This window comes from Pteropus vampyrus, unplaced genomic scaffold (genome assembly GCF_000151845.1).
Source record: "Pteropus vampyrus isolate Shadow unplaced genomic scaffold, Pvam_2.0 Scaffold123, whole genome shotgun sequence".
Taxonomy (NCBI): Eukaryota; Metazoa; Chordata; class Mammalia; order Chiroptera; family Pteropodidae; genus Pteropus; species Pteropus vampyrus.
In genome coordinates, this window is record NW_011888904.1 from 2,457,384 (window position 1) to 2,481,467 (window position 24,084).

The following is a 24,084-nucleotide window of genomic DNA, read 5'->3' on the forward strand; positions in this document are numbered from 1 at the left end:
CAGTAAAGTAGAAAAGGCGGTCCTGGCAGAGCTTCCGTCGATAAACAGACCGAGGGTCAGCTGACAGCACAGCCTCAATGGCACGCCTTGCTTCCTCTGCTGATTGAAAATATTTAAATGAAGCATGACTGACCTCTGCAATGAGAACAACAAAATTTAACAGTCAAAATCATGCAGGTCACAATTCCACTTCTCGGTATTTATCCAAAGACATCCAAAACACTAATTCAAAGATATAGGCACCATTATGTTCACTGAAGCATTATTTACAATAGCCAAGATATGGAAGCAGCCTTAATGCCCATCAACAGACAACTGGATAAATTAGGTGTGGTTCATACATATAATAGAATATTATTTGGCCATAAAAAATAAAGAAATCTTGCTATTTGCAGCAAAATGGAGAACAAATTGATGGTTGCCAGATGGGAGGGGGGTTGGAGGGCCGAGTGAAAAAGGTGAAGGGATTAAGAAGTACAGATTGGTACTTACAAAATAGTCACGGAGACATAAAGTACAGCATAGGGAATATAGTCAATAATATTGTATTAACTATGTATGGTGCCAGGTGAGTACTAGACTTATCAGGTGATAGCTTTGTAAATTATATAAATGTCTTTCTATTATGCTGTACACTTGAAACTAATATAAAATAATATCAAATGTCAATTACAATTGAAAAATTTTTTAAATCATGCAGGTCAAATTTTATTACAGTGAACTTCAATGAGGAGTTTCGTGGTTCCTTGAATATCACTTGAAATGAATAGGGTTTGGAAATCTATTCAGTCATTACAGAGAATGTACTTTCAAGTGGTATTTACTGTCATTAGAGTAAACTTATGTACTCCTCAAATTTTCATTTGCTGAACAAAAAATTCATGGTGATATTTTTAAGTCTCCTAAATGGGAGAGCTGAGCTTTTATTTTCTGGCAACCTAAATGTCATTTTTCTATGGTCAACATGGGCTTTAATTCAATTCTCTGTCATTTTCTTCTCAGAATGGAGGCATGAGCAGAGAAATGCATGAAAGTCCCAGCACTCTCAGCCACAAGAAAGGACTAAACCCACACATACCCAGAGCACTAGCTATAGGCAAGGGGTGCCTTAGAGAGCCAGTGTCACAGCCCCACAGTTAAATAACGCCACAGTTTCCAAAAACAAGGACATGAGAGAGTCCTGTGAAAACAGTGAAACAGATACAACTGAGAAAGTTCAATGCCATCCCACCCAGGAGCACATTTCAGGTAAACAGATGTTTACTCTGTCAAGTGACAAAACTTCCTATATTTATATCATTGTGGACGTTTTGATTTTTAAAAATATGATCTTAAAAAAACTAACTGTGACCTAATTTTTAATAGCTACAACATAACATACATCAAAATGAAAGCCAGGCCCTTCCAGGAGGGCATGCACTTTAAACAATGTTGTCTCTGTTCAAAATAGCATCTGCAGTGGTGGTAGGTCTTTATCCTTCTGAAAGTAAATTCAATTTTTAGAAAACAGCCAAAATTCACTCTGAGCTATGTCTAATAAATATGTTAGTAAGTAAAGCCATGAAATTCAATTTTTGGTCAAAAACCATGGACCAATTATGCAGTGCTAAGATTTCTTTATTGCATAGCTCATACAATGACTCTAAGGCCATTTGAAAAAGAGGAGTTCACACTCTTCACTAACAGTGTGTCTGAGAGGAGCTCAGGCCTTTGCTTGTTCATTTGGTGTAGGTGCCCTTCCCTCACTTCTCTGTCTACTTATCCTTCCCAGCTCAGCTCAAATACCTATTAACCTCCAGGAAGCCTTTCCAGACTTCCTGATCCCCAAGTCAGAATTCTCTTTCTCATGTGTCCACAGCACTCTATTCCAGAGCCAATTCCTTCCCATTTCAACATCTTTCATCTTTTCTAGGCTAAACTTTGTGAGGTCATACTTCTGCACTGGCTCTAAATTCTGCTGTTACAAATCAATCCCTGTTTTATAGTTATATTTCATAATTTCTCTTTTTAACCGTTTTTTAATCAATAAAACATATTGTAACCTCTCAGGCATACAACACTGTAGTTTGACAAAGGTAAAATTTTCCAAAGTAGGAAGCATTCAAAGATAACCACAAGACAAAGGGTAAGTATAATATAAAGTAACTTCTAGGTAGCACTGCTTTGTTCTACCACAAAATCCTTCTAAAATTCAACTTTCTCCTCCCATCAATTGTATACAGTGATGAAACAACCTTCATAAACAAAACTTTTTAAATAAAGAGATCAATTAAAAAGTCAAATGCTTTGTTTAAGCATAAAGCCTTAGGCAAGAATGAGAAGCCCAACCCTCCAGTGGCAGATGAAATCTGACATCTCAACTAACTGGCTACTTCTTACTACAACCACTGCACCCACCTCTTAACAGCTCCTTCCTTCATTCTAGACTGCTGCTGGGGATCTGCTTTGGGCTGAAGAAACCAGGTAACAACGTTTGTTAAGAATCATGTGTTAAAGTAAACAGACTTCAAGTAAAAGCCCTGTGGACTCTCTTCTGCTAAGTGCGTGTTTCTAGTGCTGGGACTTTATGGGCACAATTTCTGTGCTAAAAGATTCTTTTCCCCTCTTACTCCGGAGGCTGAGCTATCAGCCACCTGACAGAATAAGCTAGGACATTTCTCTAGTCAGCTAATAAAACAGAGAAAAAACAATCTGACTAAGTATACAACACACACAATTTAGCTTCTGAATGCTGTTTGAAAACTCCAAGGACCACTGTCACAAGGAGACTCAAGGCTCTAAATCATGGGCCACCTCATGAGGCAGGAGCCATTCTCAGCAAACACTTTACTGAGTGCCTGGGACACAGTGCTGCATAAACAGTCATTAAACAAAGTCATAAGATGATAGTGCTCCCCAAACATTGCTTTATACTCTTGTATTTCTTTACAACTAGTCGTACTGATAAATACTCTATATCAGCAGTCCCCAACCTTTTTGACATCAGGGACCGGTGCTCCTATGAGAATCTAATGCCTGACGATCTGAGGTAGAGCTGAGGCGGTGATGCTAGTGCTGGGAAGCAACTGCAAATACAGATGAAGCTTTGCAAGCTCCCCATCTCTCACCTCCTGCTGTGCGTCCTGGCCTAGGGTTGTGGATCCCTGCTGTATTTAACTGCTCTTGGAAATACCACATGTGACTGAACTCCTGGTAAAAGCTCATTTCACATTCAAAAATAAGAAACAGAAGTACCTGATTCCCCTTCTGAACTGAGGTGCCTCAGGTCCATCTCTGCATGAGGCGTAAACCGGACTTCCAAGGTGGCCACAGGAGCCTCTCGCACCCAGGTGGGAACCACACTGCGGTGGGCTGCATCGGCCAGCCTGGAAGGGCGGCCAAGAGGCACAGGCTGCACCTCTGCACTGTTCTCTTGTGGGACCACTGCTTCTTTCCCTCTTCTCAGCCTCTGATCTGTACCCTCCTCTGAAAGACTCTTCTCCAGATGATATGGGCCCATTTGCTCCTCTGCCACATTCGGACTTTGACCACTTCTAGGTCCTAACCCCAAGTCTGCTGCTATCTCCCTGTGCTTAGGCGAGCTTCGCTGAATTTTGGCTGTGTCGTGTTGTGTGCCGTTTTCTCCTGAAGTTCTGTCTTTGGGACATTTAGGCTTCTCCTTAGTGCGACTGCAGGACTGTGGTTCATCGTACTGTGAGGGCTGCTGCTGGGCACAACTGTCAGTCTTGCCATCAGACCAAGACACGGTTTTTGGTTTATGTTGGTTATTGTGTAAATTAAACTCTCCTAAAGGCTCGATCAAATTTTGTGGCGAGTCATAATCAGCTATGTAGGGCTTTATGTCCAGTACAGGTGTGCCATGAATCATGTCAATTCCAGAAAGGTACAGAGCTCCACCTATAATGTGAAAAACACCTCTTAGAAATATTAACAATGAAGAACAGTACAAACACTTGGAGAACCCACAGTGTCTATTATGCCACTTCAAGCTTACTAACAATTCTCACACACCGAGCTCTCTTACACATGGTGCCAACATACACTGGAGACCCACCCTCTTCCTTACCTGTCAAACTCCTACTTGCTCTTCAAGGCTCTCACATAACACCTCTCTTACAAAGTATTTCTGCCTCTTCTAAACAAAGGTTTTCTTTCCTCTGGGTTCCAGAAGAACCTGCATACATACCTCTCCTAGAGCCCTTTCCACACGGTCTGGCAATGACCTGCTTAGTCTCTCTCCCTAGACAGTAAGCACTTGAGCCCTTTGGCAAGGGGTGGGGACAACTCATCTTTGCATCACTAGGGCTTCTAACTCTGTTCCAGGCACATCGGTGTCCTCAATATACCTCTGTGGAACTGGTGAGGATTTCTACTATGGCAAATAGACCCTAAGGTGGCCCCATTATGCCCACCTCCTGGTGTTTGAGGCTTTGTATAAACACTCCAGTGACTACATTATGCTATCTAAGATTCCTGTGCTTGCTGCAGACTTACTCGAGAGACTCTCTCTGTGGGCTTGACAAATAAGCAGCCACACTGGGAAAGCTCATGTGGCAAGGAACTACAGGCAGTCTCTAAGTACTGTGGGCAGCCTCTAGGAGCTGAGGTCAGCCACCAGCCAACAACCAGCAAGAGGCTGGGGCCCTCAGTCCCAAAACTACAGCTGCGTGTTCCACTGATACAGCTGCTGTCCATTTCCTGCTACTAGTGCAAAGTCTACTAACTTGGAAAACTGGCAAAATGAAAATTAAAAAACTGTATATGATCACATTCACTTCTGTCTCCATTTAAGAAACACATGATTAACAAAGGACTTTGATTTCTAAAATATGCTTGCTGTGAATAAGCCTGGAACTTTGGAAAGGTGATTTTGGACTTCTTAAGTGATTATGCCTCACAATGTCTGCAGAAGAAAGGAAGGCACTGTAGCATAGGAAAGAGTTCATGGGATTTGGAGTCAGACAACCCTCTGGCTGGACGCTATTAGGTAAATGATCTAACATCAAAGAAGCTCAGTGCCCTCATCCATAAAATGGAGACTGCTACCCTATTAAACCCACAGAGCCACTATGAGATAACATACATGAACACTCTTTACAAACTATAAACATCACACAAACACCAGTAGTCACTATAGTGCTTATTTAGTAAGACTGTCTATAGTACTATTATTCTTGCCTCTCTTTTTTCTGATTCACTCTCCCTCATTAGAATGTTAAATTTTTCTGTAGGGCAGGGATTTTTATCTGATTTGGTTACCATTATATCCCCAGCACCTAGGACAATGTCTGGCACATAGTCACTGCTCAGAAAATAGGTGTGGGTTGTACGAATTATCATAAAATGTTCCAGAACTGTTACCCAACTTTGTCAGCCATCACAAATTGATAAAACTCAAGTTAGATCAGCCACAGAATTTTTCCAGAAAACCTACCCAAGGCCTGGTGACAACATTCTAGCAGGGGAGTTCAAATTCTGAGAAAGTACAAGCAAAGTAACTGCTCTCATCTTTTTAGCACCCAACAGCTTGAAAAGTACTCTTAGAGCTTTTGTCTCATAAGATCCTCAAAAATATCCTGTGGAGTTCCGGAGAGGGCAGATTCTTCTCCTTCGCCCACTTTACAAACAAGCAAGCTGACATGGAATGGTCTCCTGACTCCCCAGTCTACCTGCTGTTTCACCTCCCCCTCTAACAAATGTGCTGACTAGGTCAGAGTGATTCAAGAAAGGGATGCTTTCCAAAAATGTCTGGCTCAGTAACTAGGTTACATATGAATATAGAGTTAAAATTAATCTGGTACTCTATGCAGGTACTGACACACCAGTGTTCAATACTATAGTGTGATTCATCTCAGGCCCTCTGCCACACATCAGTTGACAGCTGCACTGCAGCTCGAGGCTGCCAGGAAGAAATGATACTACACTGCCCTATGTGCTTACCATATATGCATGTAAAACCAGTTAAGTCACTGTGTATTATATTTTGAAAATGTCCAATTATTTTTTAATCATTTTGTATTTGTTGCATTCCAAGTCAGAGAAAACTTGGTTACTAATTTAATGATTATGAAATATTAAAAGTTATTTTTAAATAATTTAAACTTTTGATAAATGCAATGATATAAACAAACTCTGAGCATCCTATGAGAGCTTATTTCATAGTGTCTCAATGCTAACAAAGTGTATCAATGCTAAACACTAATGCTAAGTGTTTCAATTCTTTTAATCATTTCATTTTCTTCAATGTCTAATGATACTCAGGGGTTAACACCACTGATACTTGTCTGAATAACAGCCAGTGCTGAATACTATGTTGATTTTATTAAGACTTCATTTGGTTAAGGAGAAAAAGGTAAAGTAGAAACAAAGTGTGTTACCTTCTACCTTTTCCAGTTTGGCCAGGGTCAGTCCTATTGCATTGGGACGATGTGGACTCCTCGTGGAGAAAACTCCAGTCTTTGCACCATTCAGCCTAGGAGGCTGCACTTTTGCCTTACAGCTCAAATGACCATTTTTGTGAAAAACGAACAAAATCCTATAGAAAATAAACCAAACAACTGAGTAAAAAAAACAAAATGCATACATTAATTTATCATAATGATTTGAGGGGGGAAAAGACTTTAATCCCCACAAATTAAAACAGAAAGAATGCTTTTAATGGTATTAAAATGTAATCAGTGGGGGGAAAATAATACTATTCCAGTTTCTTGAAGGAAGAAAGTCTTATCTCTGTATTCTTTGCTCCTAAAACAATGACTAGTATACTGCAGGAACCTAACAGATGTTTGTCAAATGCCTGAATAAACAATATTTACTAGGTAAGTGTCTGCTATATGACAGGAAGTATGCTAGACATTTTTATACTCATTTCATTTAATCTACTTAACAATCCTAAGTATAATTTATCCCCCATTTGAAGGATGAGGGAATTGAGGCTCAGAAATGTTAAGTAACTTGACTAGGACTTCCTACATAGATCAAAACCAAGAATACATGAAGAAATACAATAACAGACTTGAAGTCATTAAATCATTAAATTTATGTACTACAAAATGTCACCCCAGGAGAAAACATTTACAATGTGTATAATAGACAATGGGGTTAATACCTGTGGTATATAAACTGTTTCTACACAAAGTAAATCACAATGTAAAGGAAAATTCAATAAAGGAAACTAAACAAAAGAACGTGAATAGGTAATCCACAAAAGAAACAGAAATAGCTGACAACCATACAAAAAGATTTTGAACCTCACTAATAATTAAGAAATTAAACTGAAAAACAAAATATTGTTTTTCTTGTCAGGCAAAAATGTAAAAAATTTATAACATATAGTGTTGGCATGAATAAAGGAAAAAGGTCATATTCATATACCTTTTAAGTATAAACTGGTTAAGCTTTACAGAGAGCAATTTGGCAGGAGTTCTCCAAAATTATAAATACGCATACACTCTAACCCAATACAGCCACTTTTGATATCCTACTCATAAAAATATACAAGTGCCCAAGTCATGTGTCTAAGAAGTTTGTTACAGCATTACTGTAATGGTAAAAAAAACTCTCTATTAACAAAGGAGTGGTCAAATCATGGCACAATAAAGGGTAACCATTAAAGCAAAAAAAGTTAAATCTATATGTACTTCATAATATATACTAAGTGAAGAAAACAAACTGCATTTTTTTAAAACAAATACCCACTCTATATGTGTATACTTATGCTTATGTATCAAAAAAAGAAAAAGAAAGAAAAAGTCTGGAAGGATATATACCTAGCTGTTAACAATGATAATCTCTGAAGAGTGTCAGAGGGTGGGGATGAAAGAGAAAAATAGGAGAAATAAGGAAAAATCTACATACTTCTGAGTCCATTTTTTTTAAATCAGCAACGTTATAACTTAAAAATTTCAATCAAGATCATGCAAAGTAGGTCAGAACACCCATGTTCTTTCTACTCTAACCATGTCCCGAATTAACATGAAAAAGAAACTATTTCAGAACACTTAATTTTAGGTCTTCACCAGTAAAATTAGACCAATTCAGACTGCTGATGTTGGGGTGAGGAAGAATGGACAGAGGTAGAATTCCAAGTGACAGTAAGTAACTCTAGTATAAAACAGGCCCTAATACAGGTAACACTTTATTTAAAGTATCCAGATTTCTAAGGTGTCTTTTGTATTTTAGGAAGAATAGATTTAATTCTTCATGGGCCTAGAGCAGTGTCCACAAACTTTTTCTGTAAAGGGTCAGACAGTAAATATTTTAGGGTTTGCAGGCCAACCAGTCTCTGCTGTAACTATTCAAATCTGCCGCTGTGGCACAAAAGCAGCCACAGACATCACAAAAATGAATGCATGTGGCTGTGTTCCCATAAACTTCTGTACAAAAACAGAAAGTAGGATAGGTTTAGTCTACTGGCCACAGCTTGCTGAACCCTGGTCTTCAGGACAGAATAATGACCCATCGAAAAGGTATACAGGTTTCAGCTCAACAGAAAGGCATTCATCACAATTAGAATCAACTGCAAATGGACCACGCCCCCTTAGTGGATCCCAAGGTTGCAGTGTTCAAGTTATGCAGACAATCACATGCGCAAATATAGTACAGGAATTTCATACAATAGACAAGGGTAGTCTGGATGGTAGGCTCCAAGATTGCCTCCATCAGTGGTTACAGGTGAACTGGAGTACTTTATTCAGGAGCAAACTCTGGCCCAAAGTACCACTATAAAACAACTTACCAAACATGAGAAAATTGTTCTAAGCCCATCAAGGAATGTTCAGGATTATTAAAGATGCTCTTTCTAATTCTCAAACAAGCCCTTGAATAGCTACAAATGGATGGCTGCCTTGGAGTACCATTCTTGGCCAAGAAACAGGATTCCAAGTACCCAATTGGCTCAGTTAAAAGATTCCCTACAGAAGAAAATTAGAGAAGAAATCATTAGTCAAATGGTCATCAAAGATGTAAAAAAACATGTTTTTTTAAATGCACTGATTTCACAGTTTTAAAATAAGTGTTATGCGACTATAGAACATGATTCTTATGGTATTCGTGAATACATATAAATATCATCGTTACATTCACATTGTTATATCCCTTTAGATGACATACTGGAAAGAGCACAGAGGTCTAAGAAAGAAAGAGGGAAAAGAAAAGGATGTTGTTAGAAGACCTAATAGGACCATAACTCAAATTCTATGTTTGCCTCTAAACATCAATATTAGGTTTTTTTTTTCTTTCCTTCATGGCAGCAGAAAGACCTCATTTTCATAACATACTACTCTCTTGATACTTTCTTTAAAGATACTTTTCATTAAAGATTCTCTCATGAGGTTCTTAACTGGGAGGTAGGAATCTCTCATGAGGTACTTAACTGGGAGGTGGGAAGCTAAGAGGCTCAGGTCCTGGCTCCTCAGTGAATTTAACTGTATGACCTTGGTTATGTCATTTAATCTCTCTGTGCTTCAGTCTCCCTATCTTGTAAAATGGGAGTGATACCAAACTCACAGGTTGTTGTGGGGAGTAATTAGATATAATACCTGTAAATTATCTAAGGTTCTTGAAAAGGGTGCTATATAAATACAAAATAGTATCTATTAAAGTTGGTTTATTTGTGGGAAAAAAATTCTACACTATCATTACTAATTTACGTGACCTTGGTCAGGGCAAAGAGGGTATTTCAAATAAAGGAAATAACGTGCACAAAGTTAAATGAGAAATGTTATAGCATATGCAGAAATCAAGCTATTTTTATTTGCTGGAGTGTGAAATGCAAAGCAAAGAATAATGAAAGGAGACAGTGGTTGTATTTAAGTAAAGATGCTTTCAACTGAAAACAACATACGAAACAAACTAGTTTAAGCAATAAAATGAGTGCATGGGCTCATACTACTAAAATATCTACAGGCAGGGTAAATTTCAGGTTAGGTTTGATCTAGTGGCTCTCTGCCCCTCTGGAATGTAAGCTCCACATGTGGGCAAGAGATTGTTTTGTTTACTGCTGTGTAATCATTGTCTAGTAGTACTTGCCTGCGTGAGGGAAAGTACTAAAAAAACTCATGTGTCATGGAAAAAGAATTATGTAAGTATTAACTGTTAAAATGGAAAATGACAAAATGAAAGAGAAATATGTATAACATAATCTCATCTGTAAAAATTTATTTACATTTTTATCTTTCTAAATATGTGCATATATATGTCTAGAAAGCTATCTGGAAGGATATTCATCAAAATGTTAACAGTGGTTAAAATGGGTGAAGAGATATTTGGATTATTTGTATATTTAACTTAGTAATTCCTATAATATTTGAAATTTTTGCAATAATCACAAATCATTAAAAAAGTTTTAAAGCAGCAATTCCTTTTAAAAGAAGAAAAAATTGGTCAGGCAGCATCAATATGGGTCTAAAGTATAAGGTATCCACAACTACCATTTTGAATTTATAACTTTTTTTCACATTTCATGAAGGCTTTATTAACTTTTATAAAGAGGTGATATATAGACTCTCGAGACTCTGATTTTATTTCTAACTTCCATTAAATCTTTTCTACCAGCACAGGTGGTAAGACTACAGGCCTTGGAACTGTTCCTCACAGCACCTTTCATTACTTTTCAATTTAAAAATTAAATTAATACCTATAAAGCCTTAGATATAACACACACATAAGTAATAAAGCATAAAATTATAATGAAATCCTGTGTACCCACCACCCAGCCCAAGAACTAGAGCTTAACCAATAACTTGCAACTTTTAATGTTGCTTTTCTCCTCCAACTCCTCCTTTCCTCCTGAGATAAACAGGAGCCTGAATGTGGTCTTTATCATTCACTTCCTTTTTAAATATGATTTTAGCACATGCATATACATGCCTAAACAATATTTCATTTATCCTGTCTTTGAGCACTATAAAAACTGGCTCAAAACTGTATGTTATCTTCTCAGACGTGCTTTCTCCCTCTCAATATTATGATTCCAAGATCCATGCGTATTGTGTGTTTTTGGTGACTTTAAATTTTTTTCCAAGTATGTTTATAAGCATTCTTTTTTTTTTTTATCCTCATCTATGCTCTGCAGAACAGATACAATAAACATCTTAAAGATGAAGAAAGTGAGGTCAGACAATTCTCTGGTGTGCATTAAAATGTCATGAAGAAAAATGGCCCAAAAGGATCCTAACCTAATCAGCTGGGATCCCTGTGCCCTGTTTTCATTTGTTTAACAAGCACCTTCCAAGTGTTTCAATTGTCAGACATTGTGCTAAGTTTGGGAAAAAGAACTCTTATCACAGTATAGTCAACTGTTGGGGAGAATCTCACAATATGTTTCAATATCATGGGAAATGTCATACCTGCAATAAGGATCAAAGACTTCTGTCCTTGATTATCTGACTGGAGCCCTACAAGTGTATAATTAACTGAGCTACCACTTTATTGAATCAGTCTATACCTGTTTTTCAAAGGTTACAGATATGCTATGATAAATATAAGTTGTAACCAATTAGATGTATTCCAATCCTTTTTGTGCATCTCTATAAAAACATAAATAAGATAACACTGGATTAGCAATGAACTGGAAGCATACTATATCACTCTTAAATGTTTGGGACCACTTTCAGTGTATGGAATGTCCATTTACTAACCTAGTGGGAACTTACCATATTCTAATATGTCTTAACTCTCTGGAACCTATTTATATATTCTCTGTGTCCCTGTTCTTAGGATTATAAATGCTGTGAAATACAAATGCTCAATACTTTCCAAATATAGATGTTACCTGAATGCTCTACTTGAAGTGGAGACCTGAGAACGTCCACCTAGAGGAATCCTGATCTTCCTCTTCCTCATATTTCAAAACACAAACAAACAAAACTTTAAGCACCTACCATGTGGTATAAGTGCTAGGCCAAGTGCCTGGATACAGACAAAATATGAAGCAGTTCTCATCCACAAGGGTGTCTAGTAAATGGACAGAGATGGACAATCAAAATTAAATCAAACTGCCTTCTATGCAGGATAGGGATAAGCACAGGTATCCCAGGGTAGTACTGGCATGAAAATCACATGGAAATAGGGTGAAATGGTTCCCTAAAGAAACATAGAAGGGTTAGGACTGGTATCAGAAGAGAAAAAGGACAAAACAACACAAGGGTACTATACTAGCTGTGTGACCTTGGGCAAAACTGATTATCTCCCTGAATCCTAGTTTTCTCCTATCTTGGAAAGTTTTAAGATTAATAAAATATGTAAAGCACCTAGTACAACAGAAGGTGCTCAGCAAGGAGCAGTTTTTGAAGCCCTTGCTCAGGCTTTTCCTTCCTTCTAATATTACAACTATATTAACTGTGTAATAAGAAAAAAATCAGTATGTTATTAATGTAGAGATTTTGTACAAAAGGCTTATTTACAAGAAGACTTGTGCAGACAGAAAAGTTCAGGCCCTTTCCACATCTTGCCTGGTTTATTAACTTATTCTTGTTATAATTCGTCTCCTCTCTGGCATTCGCTGCCCTTCTCAAATCACACAACACTAATCCTCCAGACTGAGTTCCTTATGTCATGGTACTCTAGCTTTAACTTCCCAAGTTTCCCACTGTTAGCAGATGGCACATTTCTTAGCCTGATGTCCAAGGTTCTCTACAATCTGAATCCAATCAACAGTTTCCAAACCTCCCTGTTACATCCAGTACTTCAGGATTTACAGTTTCCCAATCCCATGCTCTGTCGACCTCTGAGCCCTGCTCTTCCTTGCCTGTCAAAATATTAGACTTGTAATCTGGCAGTGCGCAACAATTTTTTTAAATGAGCACAACCTTTGACGAGGTAACAGAACATGAACAAAGATTTGTTTCAAGAATTTTCATTTAAAACAATGAAAACTGGCAATAACAAATGCCCAACAATAGAGAACTGGTTAAATAAGTTAGAGCACATCTATAAAACAAAATAGTGTATAACTCCTTTAAATTAATTGCCATGGAAAGATTTTTATTAACCTAGTTTTTTAAAAAGTTATATAACAGTGGGGGCGCATATCAACCCATTTTCTATTTTTTACTGAAACAAGTATGGAAGATAGACATCAAGATATTTAGCAGTGGTTTCCTCTGAGTGATGTCCGAGTACTTCCATTTGCTTCCTCCAGTTTCTGAAGTTAATACATTTTGCTTTATATAAAGAGGTGAAAATAAAGAGAAGCAAACTCATGTCTATCTTTCCAGACTCAGTTTAAAACTATTTGCTCCCCGACCTTTCCCCCTCCTCCCTCCTCATTCCTGACAACATAGGATGCTTCTCGCTTGTGGCATTTATTAATTCCTAACAGGCATGAAACCAGCCGCATATATTTTCTCTCTCCTGTATGAACGAAAACTCTCTAAGAGAAAGGCTGTACACTGCACGTGGCAGTTTCAGCCACGGTATCAAGACCAAGCAGGCCATAGCTACCAAGAACAGAGCGATAACGTCATCCCGCTCGACTTGGACACGTCACGTGGTCGACAGAACACGTGACCCGTGCCTTCACAATAAGTATGATGACGCACGTCAGTTCAAAGTCTTGCAGTTCACGTCCCTCTCTGCTGTGAAGTAGGCTACCTGCACCCAGGCCTCTTCCGAGTGCGAAACTGCCAACCTCTCAGAAGTTACCTGTCTCCAGAGCCGGCTTCACGCACCCGCAAGGGGTCGCTGTAGGGCGAAGCCCTGGCTCCTCCAAGTCGCGCATGGCTACTGGTCACAGAAGTGCCCACCCGACGCACTCGTGCCTTCCGCTTCCTGTTTCCTAGCCTGGCGCCTGCGCAGTAGCCGCACCGGCGGGGTAGTGCCAAGGATCCGGCGCAAGGGCGGGGAGTGCGGCGTGTGCGCCAAGAGCGGGGGCATCCTGGAAGTTACGATTAGGGCATAGAAGTATTATGTCGGTCTCTGTTCCCCTCCAGGACAGATGTCTCAGTTGTCTCGCGCAGTTGTCCCGCGCGGACTCACTGTGGTTGCCAGTCTTTCCAGGACAGTCAGCGACTCCGAATTCTCACGCTTTCCAGGGCAGGGACATACCAATGAAAATTTAGATGTCTCGAAATAATCAGCAACCTACATATTCAGCCATGACGCTAACTTTTGAAGAAAAAGGATATATATGTGCATTCACCACGTAGCAAAATTATCGGATATTAGGAAATGTTTAAAATTCTCCTCGGGTGCTGGAAATACACAGATAATCATTTTTACTTATATGTATGTGCTCATTTTTCCATAATAACAATGGTGGTTTGTCAGAAAGGTACCCCCCAAGTAAACCTTATTTCAAATTAATGGATGGGGACCCTCATACTGGATTAGAGGTTAAAAAGTGGGGACTGTTTCTTGTGCTCCCTACCTTAAGGGAACTGAAGTTAGAATGAAATTGAGAGTCGACATGCTATTTATGTTAGAGGGATTATGCCTGTTTCTGGGCAGCTCTGAAAAACTGGCATCAATAATTCTGTTTCTGGGGGTATTTTATCTTGTTGGTTCAGGTAGGGGGGTGGAGGAAAGACATATTGCTTGCAATATAAATTATTCAAAAGCATGTAAGTCCACAGGTTTAAAAGCTTCACAACCATGAAAAAGATGTTTCTAAACTTTTCATTTGTCATGGACTAATAGGTCCACTAGTAGAAAGTCACCAGGAGAAAGAGCCAAAGATTTAGAGAGATTGTGGTTTAAAAGAAAAAAATAAGTCCCTTTAAAATTTGATCACATTCATGCACGTATTCTCTAATAGGTCTTTTCTACATGACAATTTGGAAAAGAATGCTATCATTCTGTTTCCAGAAGGAAACACTTTTGTGTAGCTGAAGAAACAAGTTTGAGAACCACTGTTATATACATGTTGTAAAACTGGGGCTGTAATAGTTGTATTTGCCACTAGATGGTGGTGCTGCTGAAAGTGATAGTCTTGCTTACTTTGTGGACAGACTAGAAAATGAGAGGTCCCTTCTGGCCTCAGATATCATATGTAATGATAACATGCATCCATATAAAATACATTAATTACCAAGTGCGACAAGTGCTGGAATGCGAAGCAGACTTGGAGACACCGGTGAAGTAGGTTGCTACCTCTTTTAAAGGTAAAATTTTTCTTTATGGAAAACAGGAACTTAAATATGTAGCACTTTTATTATATGATTTGAAGTTTTAATATCCTATCTAGAGTTATATACGAGTGTTGGTAGTTTGTAAAACAACTCTTTTTCTGGAAGTAGGACCCAGGAATCTGCCTTAACCTAAAGGATTCTAATTCAGGTGGTCGTCAGCCTACACTTTTGAGAAAACACTTCTCAATATAATGACTCAATCTATCATTTGGGTGGAGGATCCCATTAAAAATCAACTAAAGCTTTAGATTTTCTCACACATCATTTTAGATTTAATATCTTAAGGCTCGTTTTTTTTTTTTTAAGACCCACCATTGTACTTACCACGAAAGGAAGGCAGCACAAGGAGGGCTAGATGGATTCTTACAAAACTTTAATTCTGACTGACCTCCAGGTTCTAGCTAAGAAGAAAACTGGAAAGTATTTAGAAGTGCACTGGTATTTGAATGAGAATAGTAAGAAAGCAATGGTTGTATGTATATGGGGAGTAAGAGGGCAGACAGAAAGGGTCCTAAAAGATAGAAAGCAAAGATCCCTCTTTCTCTAATGTACTAGATCCTTATTCCATCTCCTTCCCCATCTCTTTCACCTTGTTCCCCTGTACATTGTACATAAGCAAATCTCTTAAGGTTCATCTTAATGTAGTGCTGTGAGAACTTGAGATTTCAGTTTTCTCTTTTTTTCTCTAATTTTGACCCATCCTAGCAGGTGAAATCGAGACAAGATTTCCAAAAATTGAGCACTATCACAAAAAGCACCAAGGAAGTTAGATGTGACTTTGGGTGAGTGCCCAGCCTCTCCAAGGTTATTCCCCCATCTGTAAAATGAGAATGATAATCATTGCCCAGCCTATTTCAAAGACTCCTGTACAGATTAAAAAGTATAATTGAAATGATAAAATTCTGAAGTGCCATCCAGATGTAAGGGACTATCATATGATATGCTGCCCTCAATATGTTACTTAAGTAATATAATAGGGTATGAGTAATCATTGAATAATTAACATATCCTGAGGGGGGAAATTTTTAAAGTTTGTGGAGGAGAGTGTGGCAAATAGAAGGGAAATAGCATTGTAACCTCCCACTATACCAGTGGTCCTCAACCCTAGCTGCACATTAGAATTGTCTGGAGAGCTTTTAAAATGCCCTCAATGCAATGTTGTATCCTAGATTGGATCCTGAAGCAGAAAAAAAGACATTAGTAGAAAAAATAATAAAATTCAAATATCTGTAGTTTCCTTAATGGTAATGTAACATTCTTAATTTCTTAAGTTTTGATAAATGAATCATGGTTATGTAAGATGTTAATATTTTAGGATAAACTGTGTGAGAGGTATACAGAATGTTTGTACAATCTTTACGAGTTTTCTATAATTCTAAAATTATTCCTCAAAAATTATTTAGAGCAAAAGTAATTAAAAAAATAAATATTCCTATGTCTGGATGTCACCCTAGGTGAATAGAATCCCTGAGGTGGTGTCTGGTCATCTGTAACTTTGAAATCTTCCCCAGTGGTTTTAATATACCGTCAGGGTTGAGAACTGCTATCCTACACCATGAATGCTTGAGAGACTGGGATCCTGTCTTGTTCTTCGCTGTAGCCTAGCACCCAACACAATACCTACGTGGAGAGCTTACACAGTTATGCCCTTGCTGAACCAAACCTTTTTTTGTAGAAATCTCCTTTACTTTGAGTCCTCTGAAACAACAGAAGGAAAACTGAAAACAACGCTCCCCTCTCCACCAAAAAAAAAAACAAAACAAAAAAACAAAAGACAAAAACAAAACCCAGGAGATTTTCAGACACCTTCCCACCCTACTCCTGCCCCTGTTTTCTTCACATTTTCAGTTAATCCTGACCATTATCACCAGGATAAATTTTCCTAAAATACTAAAACTGTCACTCTGTTGTTCAAAAGTCTTACTTAGTTCTCCATTACCTAACAAGTGATATACTTCTTAGTTAAGTATGTGAAATTCTGTACACTAGTAATACAAGGTTTTTAGCCCACTAGCCTATTCCACATAGATCCTGTATTAACTGAACGTCTTAAACGTCTTGAATTCACTCCTCTCTATGTCATGCACAGTAATACTATTATCCTCTCTTTCAAGGCTCCACTCATGTAATTTTTCAGGTCACTCCAGCAAAAATGTGAACATTCCCTTTATTTTATCTACTATTCAAATAGCACTAGAATTTACTATTTTCTTTTGTAATTATTTGTTTTCTGTTTTATTCCCCCATCAGACTAAATCAAACCCTTGGTGGGCATGGACAATATTTTATAGGTCTTCTAACCCTCAAAATGCTTACCATGATGTGGTGGTCCACACAGTTAAGCATGTAACAATGTTTTAATGTACATTCTGCACAAATACAATATTTAAAAAGTAAAAATAGAAAATCAAAACTCAAATACATAAGTAAACTTCATTTAGCACTCCAAAAACTCTTTGAAGGAGTCCTAGAACAATAAGGACTGTTAAAATTAACTTAAAAGGCTAATTAAAGCCTTAATAAAATGTTGATGCTATTATTACATTAATAATTGAACAAAGTTTACAAGAAAACTATATACTCCCCCAAATTTTAAGTGTTCAGACTTATTAACTTTTCTCTTAATAATTAATCAAAGAAATGTTTATTCTTAGTGGGAAAAATTATTCAGTCTTCTCTTTCCCATTTTTGTCTCTTCCCACCACAATATTCACCCCAATATACATATACATACACATACACACATGCACACTCACACTAGCAGGATATTTTCTACATAGTACAGCCTGAAAAAACACATTAGTTCTCTCTTTTAGATATGGTCTATACATGGAAAAAAATGCTAGTAAAATATTAACGAATATTGTAGAGATTCCTACACTATTTGAGAAAATCACACATATAATATATTATGATGTGTATTTTGTTGAACAACTCTGATGGTTGAGCATTGTTAGAACAAAACATAACTATAGACGTCATTTTCTGGGTGAATCTCTTGAGGAACGCTTGGAGTTGCTGGTATCTCCGGTTCTTGTGTGTTGGGTTTTTCTTTCGTTTCTGTAAAATCAAATAAAATATGAAAATAGGTTTAATAAATGGTATTGGGACAATTGACTATCCATTTGGAGGGAAAAACTCACACCTTGCACAAAAACAAATTTCAGGTGAATTAAAGATTTAAATATTAAAACACCATTAATGTAGAAATCATAAAATCTTCTTATAATCTTAGGATTATAAAGGCTTTTCTAAGCAGAACACAGGTCAGAAACCATAAAGGCAAAGATTGATATGTTTGAATAACTAAAATCTAAAAATTAAAATTTTGTCATGTAGATGACAAAAAACACTATAAACAAAGTTAAACCACAAACAACTGGGAAAATATTTACAACTTATATGTCAGTTAAAGTTTAATAGCTATTAGTTAAAGAGATTTTTAAGCAATCGAAAAAGATATCTCAAATTTAAAATGGAACAAGGACTCAAACAGGAAATTCTCAAAAGAAAAACTTCAAATTCATAATAATCATGAAAAGATGCCAAGTAGTGCTAGTCATCAAAAGAGTGGACATTAAAACATTAGTTTTTTTTAATCTAGCAGATAGGCAAAGATTTTTAAACCATTACTCGGAAACCTACTAACCCCATGTTTTTGTTGCACTCATCTTTTAGGAGAAAGAGCAAATAAACTACCAAAGGAATTTTTTTAAGAAAAGAATTCCCTGGGGATAACTGTGGTCTGATAGTCTCGGCTTATTAAAGTTCTGTCTACAGCATTGTGCAAAGAGAATCGAGGTGCTCGGTTATGTCCCTAGGGCAAGTCAAATTGAAGAAAGGTCACATTATTTTCAAAGTGCTATGCTTAGGAGAAAGCTTTTCAGGAACAAATATTGAAATAGAAAGGGTTTTGGTAAACCTGATAATCCTACAAGAATGTGTTCCCTAGTAACAGGGATCATATTTTACACCTTTGTATCTCCCTTGGTACCTTATTCCAAGAATTTACTTGCCTTTAGTTTGCCAGGAAAATTTACTTTTTGAGAAAAACTTTATTCATCAAGTCTTGTTCTAAATCTAAACTTAATTATCCTTTAAAATATTTTGCATATTATTCATCCTATATTGGATTCATTTCATTAGCTAGATCTTCCCAGAGTAAATCATATGCACAGGTACCTACTAAACACACTTATATTTTCAATTATTTTCATTTAATTCTTTGGAAATGTGCCAGACATTGGTTGAATGAAAAAGTAGCCAATGACATTAATGATATCCCTTGAGATAACTGGGGATAATCTAGGATAGTCAAAGGAGGCTATAAATCACCACCCTGAAATAGACCTATTTGATGTTCTATAATGGGAACACGATTACATGGCAGTGTCACTGACTTGTCCCCTACAAACAACCCTTACCTCGAGGGAAAGTATGAATATCCTTAGCATCTTCCTGCTGTGCTTTAGGATCCTGGCCTTGGGGCCCACCTGTTTCTTGGTAGGGTTCTGAAAAGCATTCTTTAGGGATATTCTTATTTTTATATGCTTTAGTAGAGAGGTCTTCAGGCCCAGATGTTTCTTGGTATATTTCAGGTACACAGATTTCAAGACTAGGTGTTTCTTGGTATCTTTCAGGTGAATATTCTTCAGACCCAGGTGTTTCTTGGTATATCTCAGGTGGATATTCTTCAGGAGCAGATGTTTCTTGTATTGTTTTATGAGAGAGAGTTTTAGGCCCAGCAATTTCTTTATGTACTTTATGAGAAAAGTGTTCAGGTTCAACTATTTCTTGGTATATTTTTGTAGAAAGGTCGTTAGGCACAGCTATTTGTTGTGTTTTAGGATGGAAACTTTTGGTCTCAGCTATTCCTTGACCTGGTTCAGAATCATATTCCTTGGGCTCAGCTCTTTTTTGGTATATTTCAAGAGCATAGCCTTTAGGCACATCTGGTTTGGGGTACGGTTCAAGAGAACATCCTTCCAGGTTGGCTATGTCTTCAGATGTTTTAGAAGGAAGGGCTTTGTCTACAGTTGTTTCTTGGCACATTTTAGGAGAGAGGTCTTCAGGTTCAGCAATATCACAGCACATTTTGAAAGAACGGTCTTGAAGTACAACTATTTCTTGGCACATTTTAGGAGAGCGGTCTTCGGGTTTAGCCATACCTTGGCCTATTTCAGAGGGGTGGTTTTGTTCGGTTGTTTCTTGGTACTTAGAAGAATTTTCCTGATGTACAATGCTTTCTGGAGCTATTGCAGGAAAATGTTTCTCAGGTACAACTCTTTTGGGGGAGGCTACTGGAGGGAGAACTTCGGTTCCATTACTAGGTAATTCAGTTTCTTTCTCTGTAGGTGCCAGTGCTTTTTCCATCATTTCTTTTTCTAATTGTGACTGAGGCTCCATCTTCAGTTCTGTATTTTGTTGTCTCTTTCGGCCTCTTTGATATCCTTTTCCTGTTCTCTGCCACTTTTGTTTTTTCTCCCTGTGGAGAGATCAGAATTAGTGTCAGCAATGGGGCTACAGAATTCATATAAATGCTTAGTAATAATAGTCCTGGTCTCCTACTGCCTTGTTGCAAGACCTTGAACAAGTCACTTAATCTCTCTGGACCTCAATCTCCTTGTTTGTAAAATGAAGGGGGCAGTGCTAGATGTTCTCAATTGTCAGGAGAGAAAATGTCCCTTTGTTTTTGATGCTTTCCCCACAGAAAGTATAGTGTGTGTATTTGAGAGCATATACTTAGGGTTTGGTTATGAAAAACATATAATTGGTATTATAAGCGAACAGATTAACATTCTGGTTTCTATATTAGTCTCTTTGGGTTTAATCTGTGGGAATTAGTCCCACTATGCCCTGGGTAAATTAATATAGTTGTGTTTCTAGATTTGCAATCCAAGCACGGCTCCTTGTTCTGTGCAGCCTGAAGGTGGATGATGTATATGGCTTCCTTATCTAATACTATGTCTTGTGTGAAGAGAATACTAAGTAGCTACAATACACATCAAATGAAATATACTGCAAGCTGAGTCAAAAGCTGCAAAAAAACATTTTCTGAGGTTAAGAAGCCTGGTGGAAAGGCATGAGTGGCCATATTATTCCTATTCTGAACTAACAGCTAAGTTAAAGATATAAAAAATGAAAGGATATACATGGAAATTATGGCCAATGACAAATTGTTAGGTACTGCAAATATAACCAAATACAGATGGCTAATACAGATGGGCTCAGGGGAGAGAAAAAGTACTATAAATAAACATTTCATCATTTTTCTAAAGTTGTTAAAATTCTGTCCCAAGCTACCTGCTCCATGAAGCCTTCTCTTACAGACAACAGGATTGAACTACTCTCCCTGCTTAGTGCTTTTTTTATGAGGATCATGCTTAAGATAAGGAATGTAGGTTGCCTTAATCTGCAGTTATTTCTGGAGAAATCTTATTTCTTTTAGTAAACTAGATATTCTTTAGTGATAAAACCAATGTCTTATATCTTTGCAGTGCTCATAGTTCCTTGCACACTTAAAAAAAATGTATGCCCTATTTGACTTTTGTGTAAGCTTGAAATTTCCATAATTAAAAAAATGTTAAAGATTGCCTCATCAAAGCCAATTTGAAGTCACTATAAAAAGTATATATGTAATAGGTCAGTATTACATTTACAAGTATAGGTAATACTTGAAGTATAATGCCAAGTAAACAAAGTAACAAGATAAATTATAAAGTTCTTAATGTCAGATTAAGAAAAGATGGTATATCTGAATTCTTCAGGAAGCAATTATTTTTCCTAGCTATTAAGTCCTAAATAATTTGTTATGTAGATCTCTATATGAGAGAATCTGACTAATATAATGTTCCATGTTCTTCCTGGTAGTTTTTCAAAAGATACAAATATATCTATGTGGCCTAAAATTTAATCTGTACTCTATAATTTATCAACTATGTGATCATGGGTAAGTCACTTAACCTCTCTATGCCTTGGTTTCTTCATAGGTTAAATGGAGTATATAGTATCTACCCAACCTCATGTGGTGGTTGTAATTATTTCATATGATAACTTGCATAAATTATCTGAATATAGGATAGTAAGTACTCTTATATTCATATAGGAAACACTTAGAATGCTTCCTAGGTGCCAGGCACTGTTTTAAGTAATTTCCTTATTCTGTTATCTCATATAATCCTCATATCAATTTATGAGGCAGATATTATTATTATCTCCATTTTGCAGATGACAAAACTGAGGCCCAGAGATCTTGAGTAGCCCATCCAAGGTCAAGTGGCTAAGAAGTGGGGGAGCTGGTTTCTAATCTAGTCATCCTGGTTTTAACAGCCCAGCCCTTAGCCATTATTCTCTGCTGCTTTCTTCTGGAACTACTGTTTCACTGTGTGGTATGTTGTTGGAGAACAGCCATCAGTAGCATAGAAATGTATCACCAGAGCAAGGCCAGCCAGCTGCCAAGAGGTTCACCAAGGTGTCATCTACTTTGGTGACTTCCTCAGCCTTGGCCCCTGAGCCCAGGAAACACAGACACTCAATTCTATCAGCCCACTAAGACTGGTTCCATTTATCAGGGGCAGAGCTCATCGATCAGCTCAAAGAGATTGATATGTAAACCTAACGACTGATTTCTAAATGAACAGTGAGCAATGCCAAGTCCACAGCAGAGAATGCTTGAACTGACAAGCGAATGTACTCTTTCTCTGTAGCAAGCACTTGGAAAGCCAAACAATTATCAGAAAGTTCCCTTTCAAATGTGGAATTAGGGAAGCTAATTGGATACTTTTCAACAGTCACCGGCCAGAGAACCCAAGTACAAAAGTTTTTGCTAAAACAAAATATACACATTCCTGAAATACCTCACTTTATGCAAAATCATGCACTAAAAGTAACGGTATTTATAAGGAAAAAATAAAGCTAGGGCATCTGATTAAAAAACTATGCAACTTTTAATACTAATAAAAACAGTACCTGCGATGACTTGAATAGTCCAGACAGGCAGTTTACCATGACTGGAGGCTGCCTCAGGATAGTAAAAACTGAACAAAAGTAAGTGTCAATTCAGGTATTTAGCTGCTGAGATCATGCTAACGCGTGTGGCACTCTGAGCCAGCAGGGCTACTATTAAGTTGGGCACAAGAAGTGCAACCTGCTATGTATGGAAAGCTGTGTGAGGCTGGTGGTGCCCTTCTCTCACGGAACAGCCGTGGATGCAGGCTGAAAAGGATCCTGCCTGTATAAGCAACCACGCTCAAGTTGTTTTCCTTTCCTGCTAAAGGTTTTAATTCTATTTCCACTATCCTGTCTCCTTTGACTAGGAAAAATCATGAATCAACACAACTTCCACATTATACTGACGTCATTCTTCTATTTACCAATCATATGGGAACTAATTGGTGGTGTAGCAGAACAGACAATACTCAGTCCGTATCAGGGATACACATTTTCTTAAGAAGAGTGCTTAGATCAGTGGTTCTCAACAGGGGGCAGTATTAGCCCCTCTCTATTTACTCCAGGAGACATCTTACAATGTCTGGAGACATTTTTGGTTTCACAGCTGGGGGAGGGGGAAGTGCTATTGGTTCCTAGAAGGCAGAGATGCTGCTAAACATCCTTTATACACATGACAACCTCCCACACAAAGAAGTATCCTGCCCACAGCGTCAGTAGTGCCAAGGTGGAGAAACCCTGACTTGGAAGGACGCTGTGCTCCTTGGCTACTTGGGTTCCCCTTTTCTGTATACAAGCAAGCAATACAATCATATTCTAAATGGATGCAGTTCGATGCTGCCTAATTTACAATCATTTTCTTGTACTCCCTCCCTGAGATGACAGACGGGTGACTTTGATTGGAACTCTCAAACTCTCCCATCACTCATGTTTTGATTTATTCCATGGAGAGATAATCATACTCATTTGATAAGGATTACTAATAGAAAGCTTGGGACACAGCTCAAAG

At 37.7% G+C, this 24,084-nt stretch overlaps 2 protein-coding genes across 7 annotated transcripts in view; both read right to left on the reverse strand.

Annotated features, from left to right (window-relative positions):
- The window catches only part of TRMO (tRNA methyltransferase O), an 18,275-nt gene extending 4,480 nt beyond the window's left edge, over positions 1 to 13,795 (reverse strand). Inside the window, exons 1-6 of one of the 6 annotated variants that reach the window (XM_023534250.1) lie at positions 13,645 to 13,755; positions 11,774 to 11,839; positions 8,738 to 8,912; positions 6,378 to 6,535; positions 3,235 to 3,897; positions 23 to 135 (exon numbers count right to left, since the gene is read on the reverse strand). In XM_023534250.1, the coding sequence (XP_023390018.1) occupies positions 23 to 135; positions 3,235 to 3,897; positions 6,378 to 6,535; positions 8,738 to 8,766 (963 nt within the window). In that variant the 5' untranslated portion in view covers positions 8,767 to 8,912; positions 11,774 to 11,839; positions 13,645 to 13,755. Of the gene's footprint in view, positions 1 to 22; positions 136 to 1,078; positions 1,181 to 3,234; positions 3,898 to 6,377; positions 6,536 to 8,737; positions 8,913 to 11,773; positions 11,840 to 13,593 lie in introns of those variants that run through there. The other 5 variants (XM_023534246.1, XM_023534251.1, XM_023534249.1 and 2 more) reach the window with 5 other exon arrangements.
- A 3,671-nt stretch (positions 13,796 to 17,466) lies between these two features.
- On the reverse strand, positions 17,467 to 20,608 carry HEMGN (hemogen). The gene is made up of 2 exons (XM_023534194.1): positions 19,553 to 20,608; positions 17,467 to 18,188 (listed from the first exon to the last, which is right to left on the reverse strand). The coding sequence occupies exons 1-2, from the start codon at positions 20,532 to 20,534 to the stop codon at positions 18,082 to 18,084; spliced, it is 1,089 nt and encodes a 362-aa protein (XP_023389962.1). The 5' UTR covers positions 20,535 to 20,608; the 3' UTR covers positions 17,467 to 18,081.
- Positions 20,609 to 24,084: the final 3,476 nt, after the last annotated feature.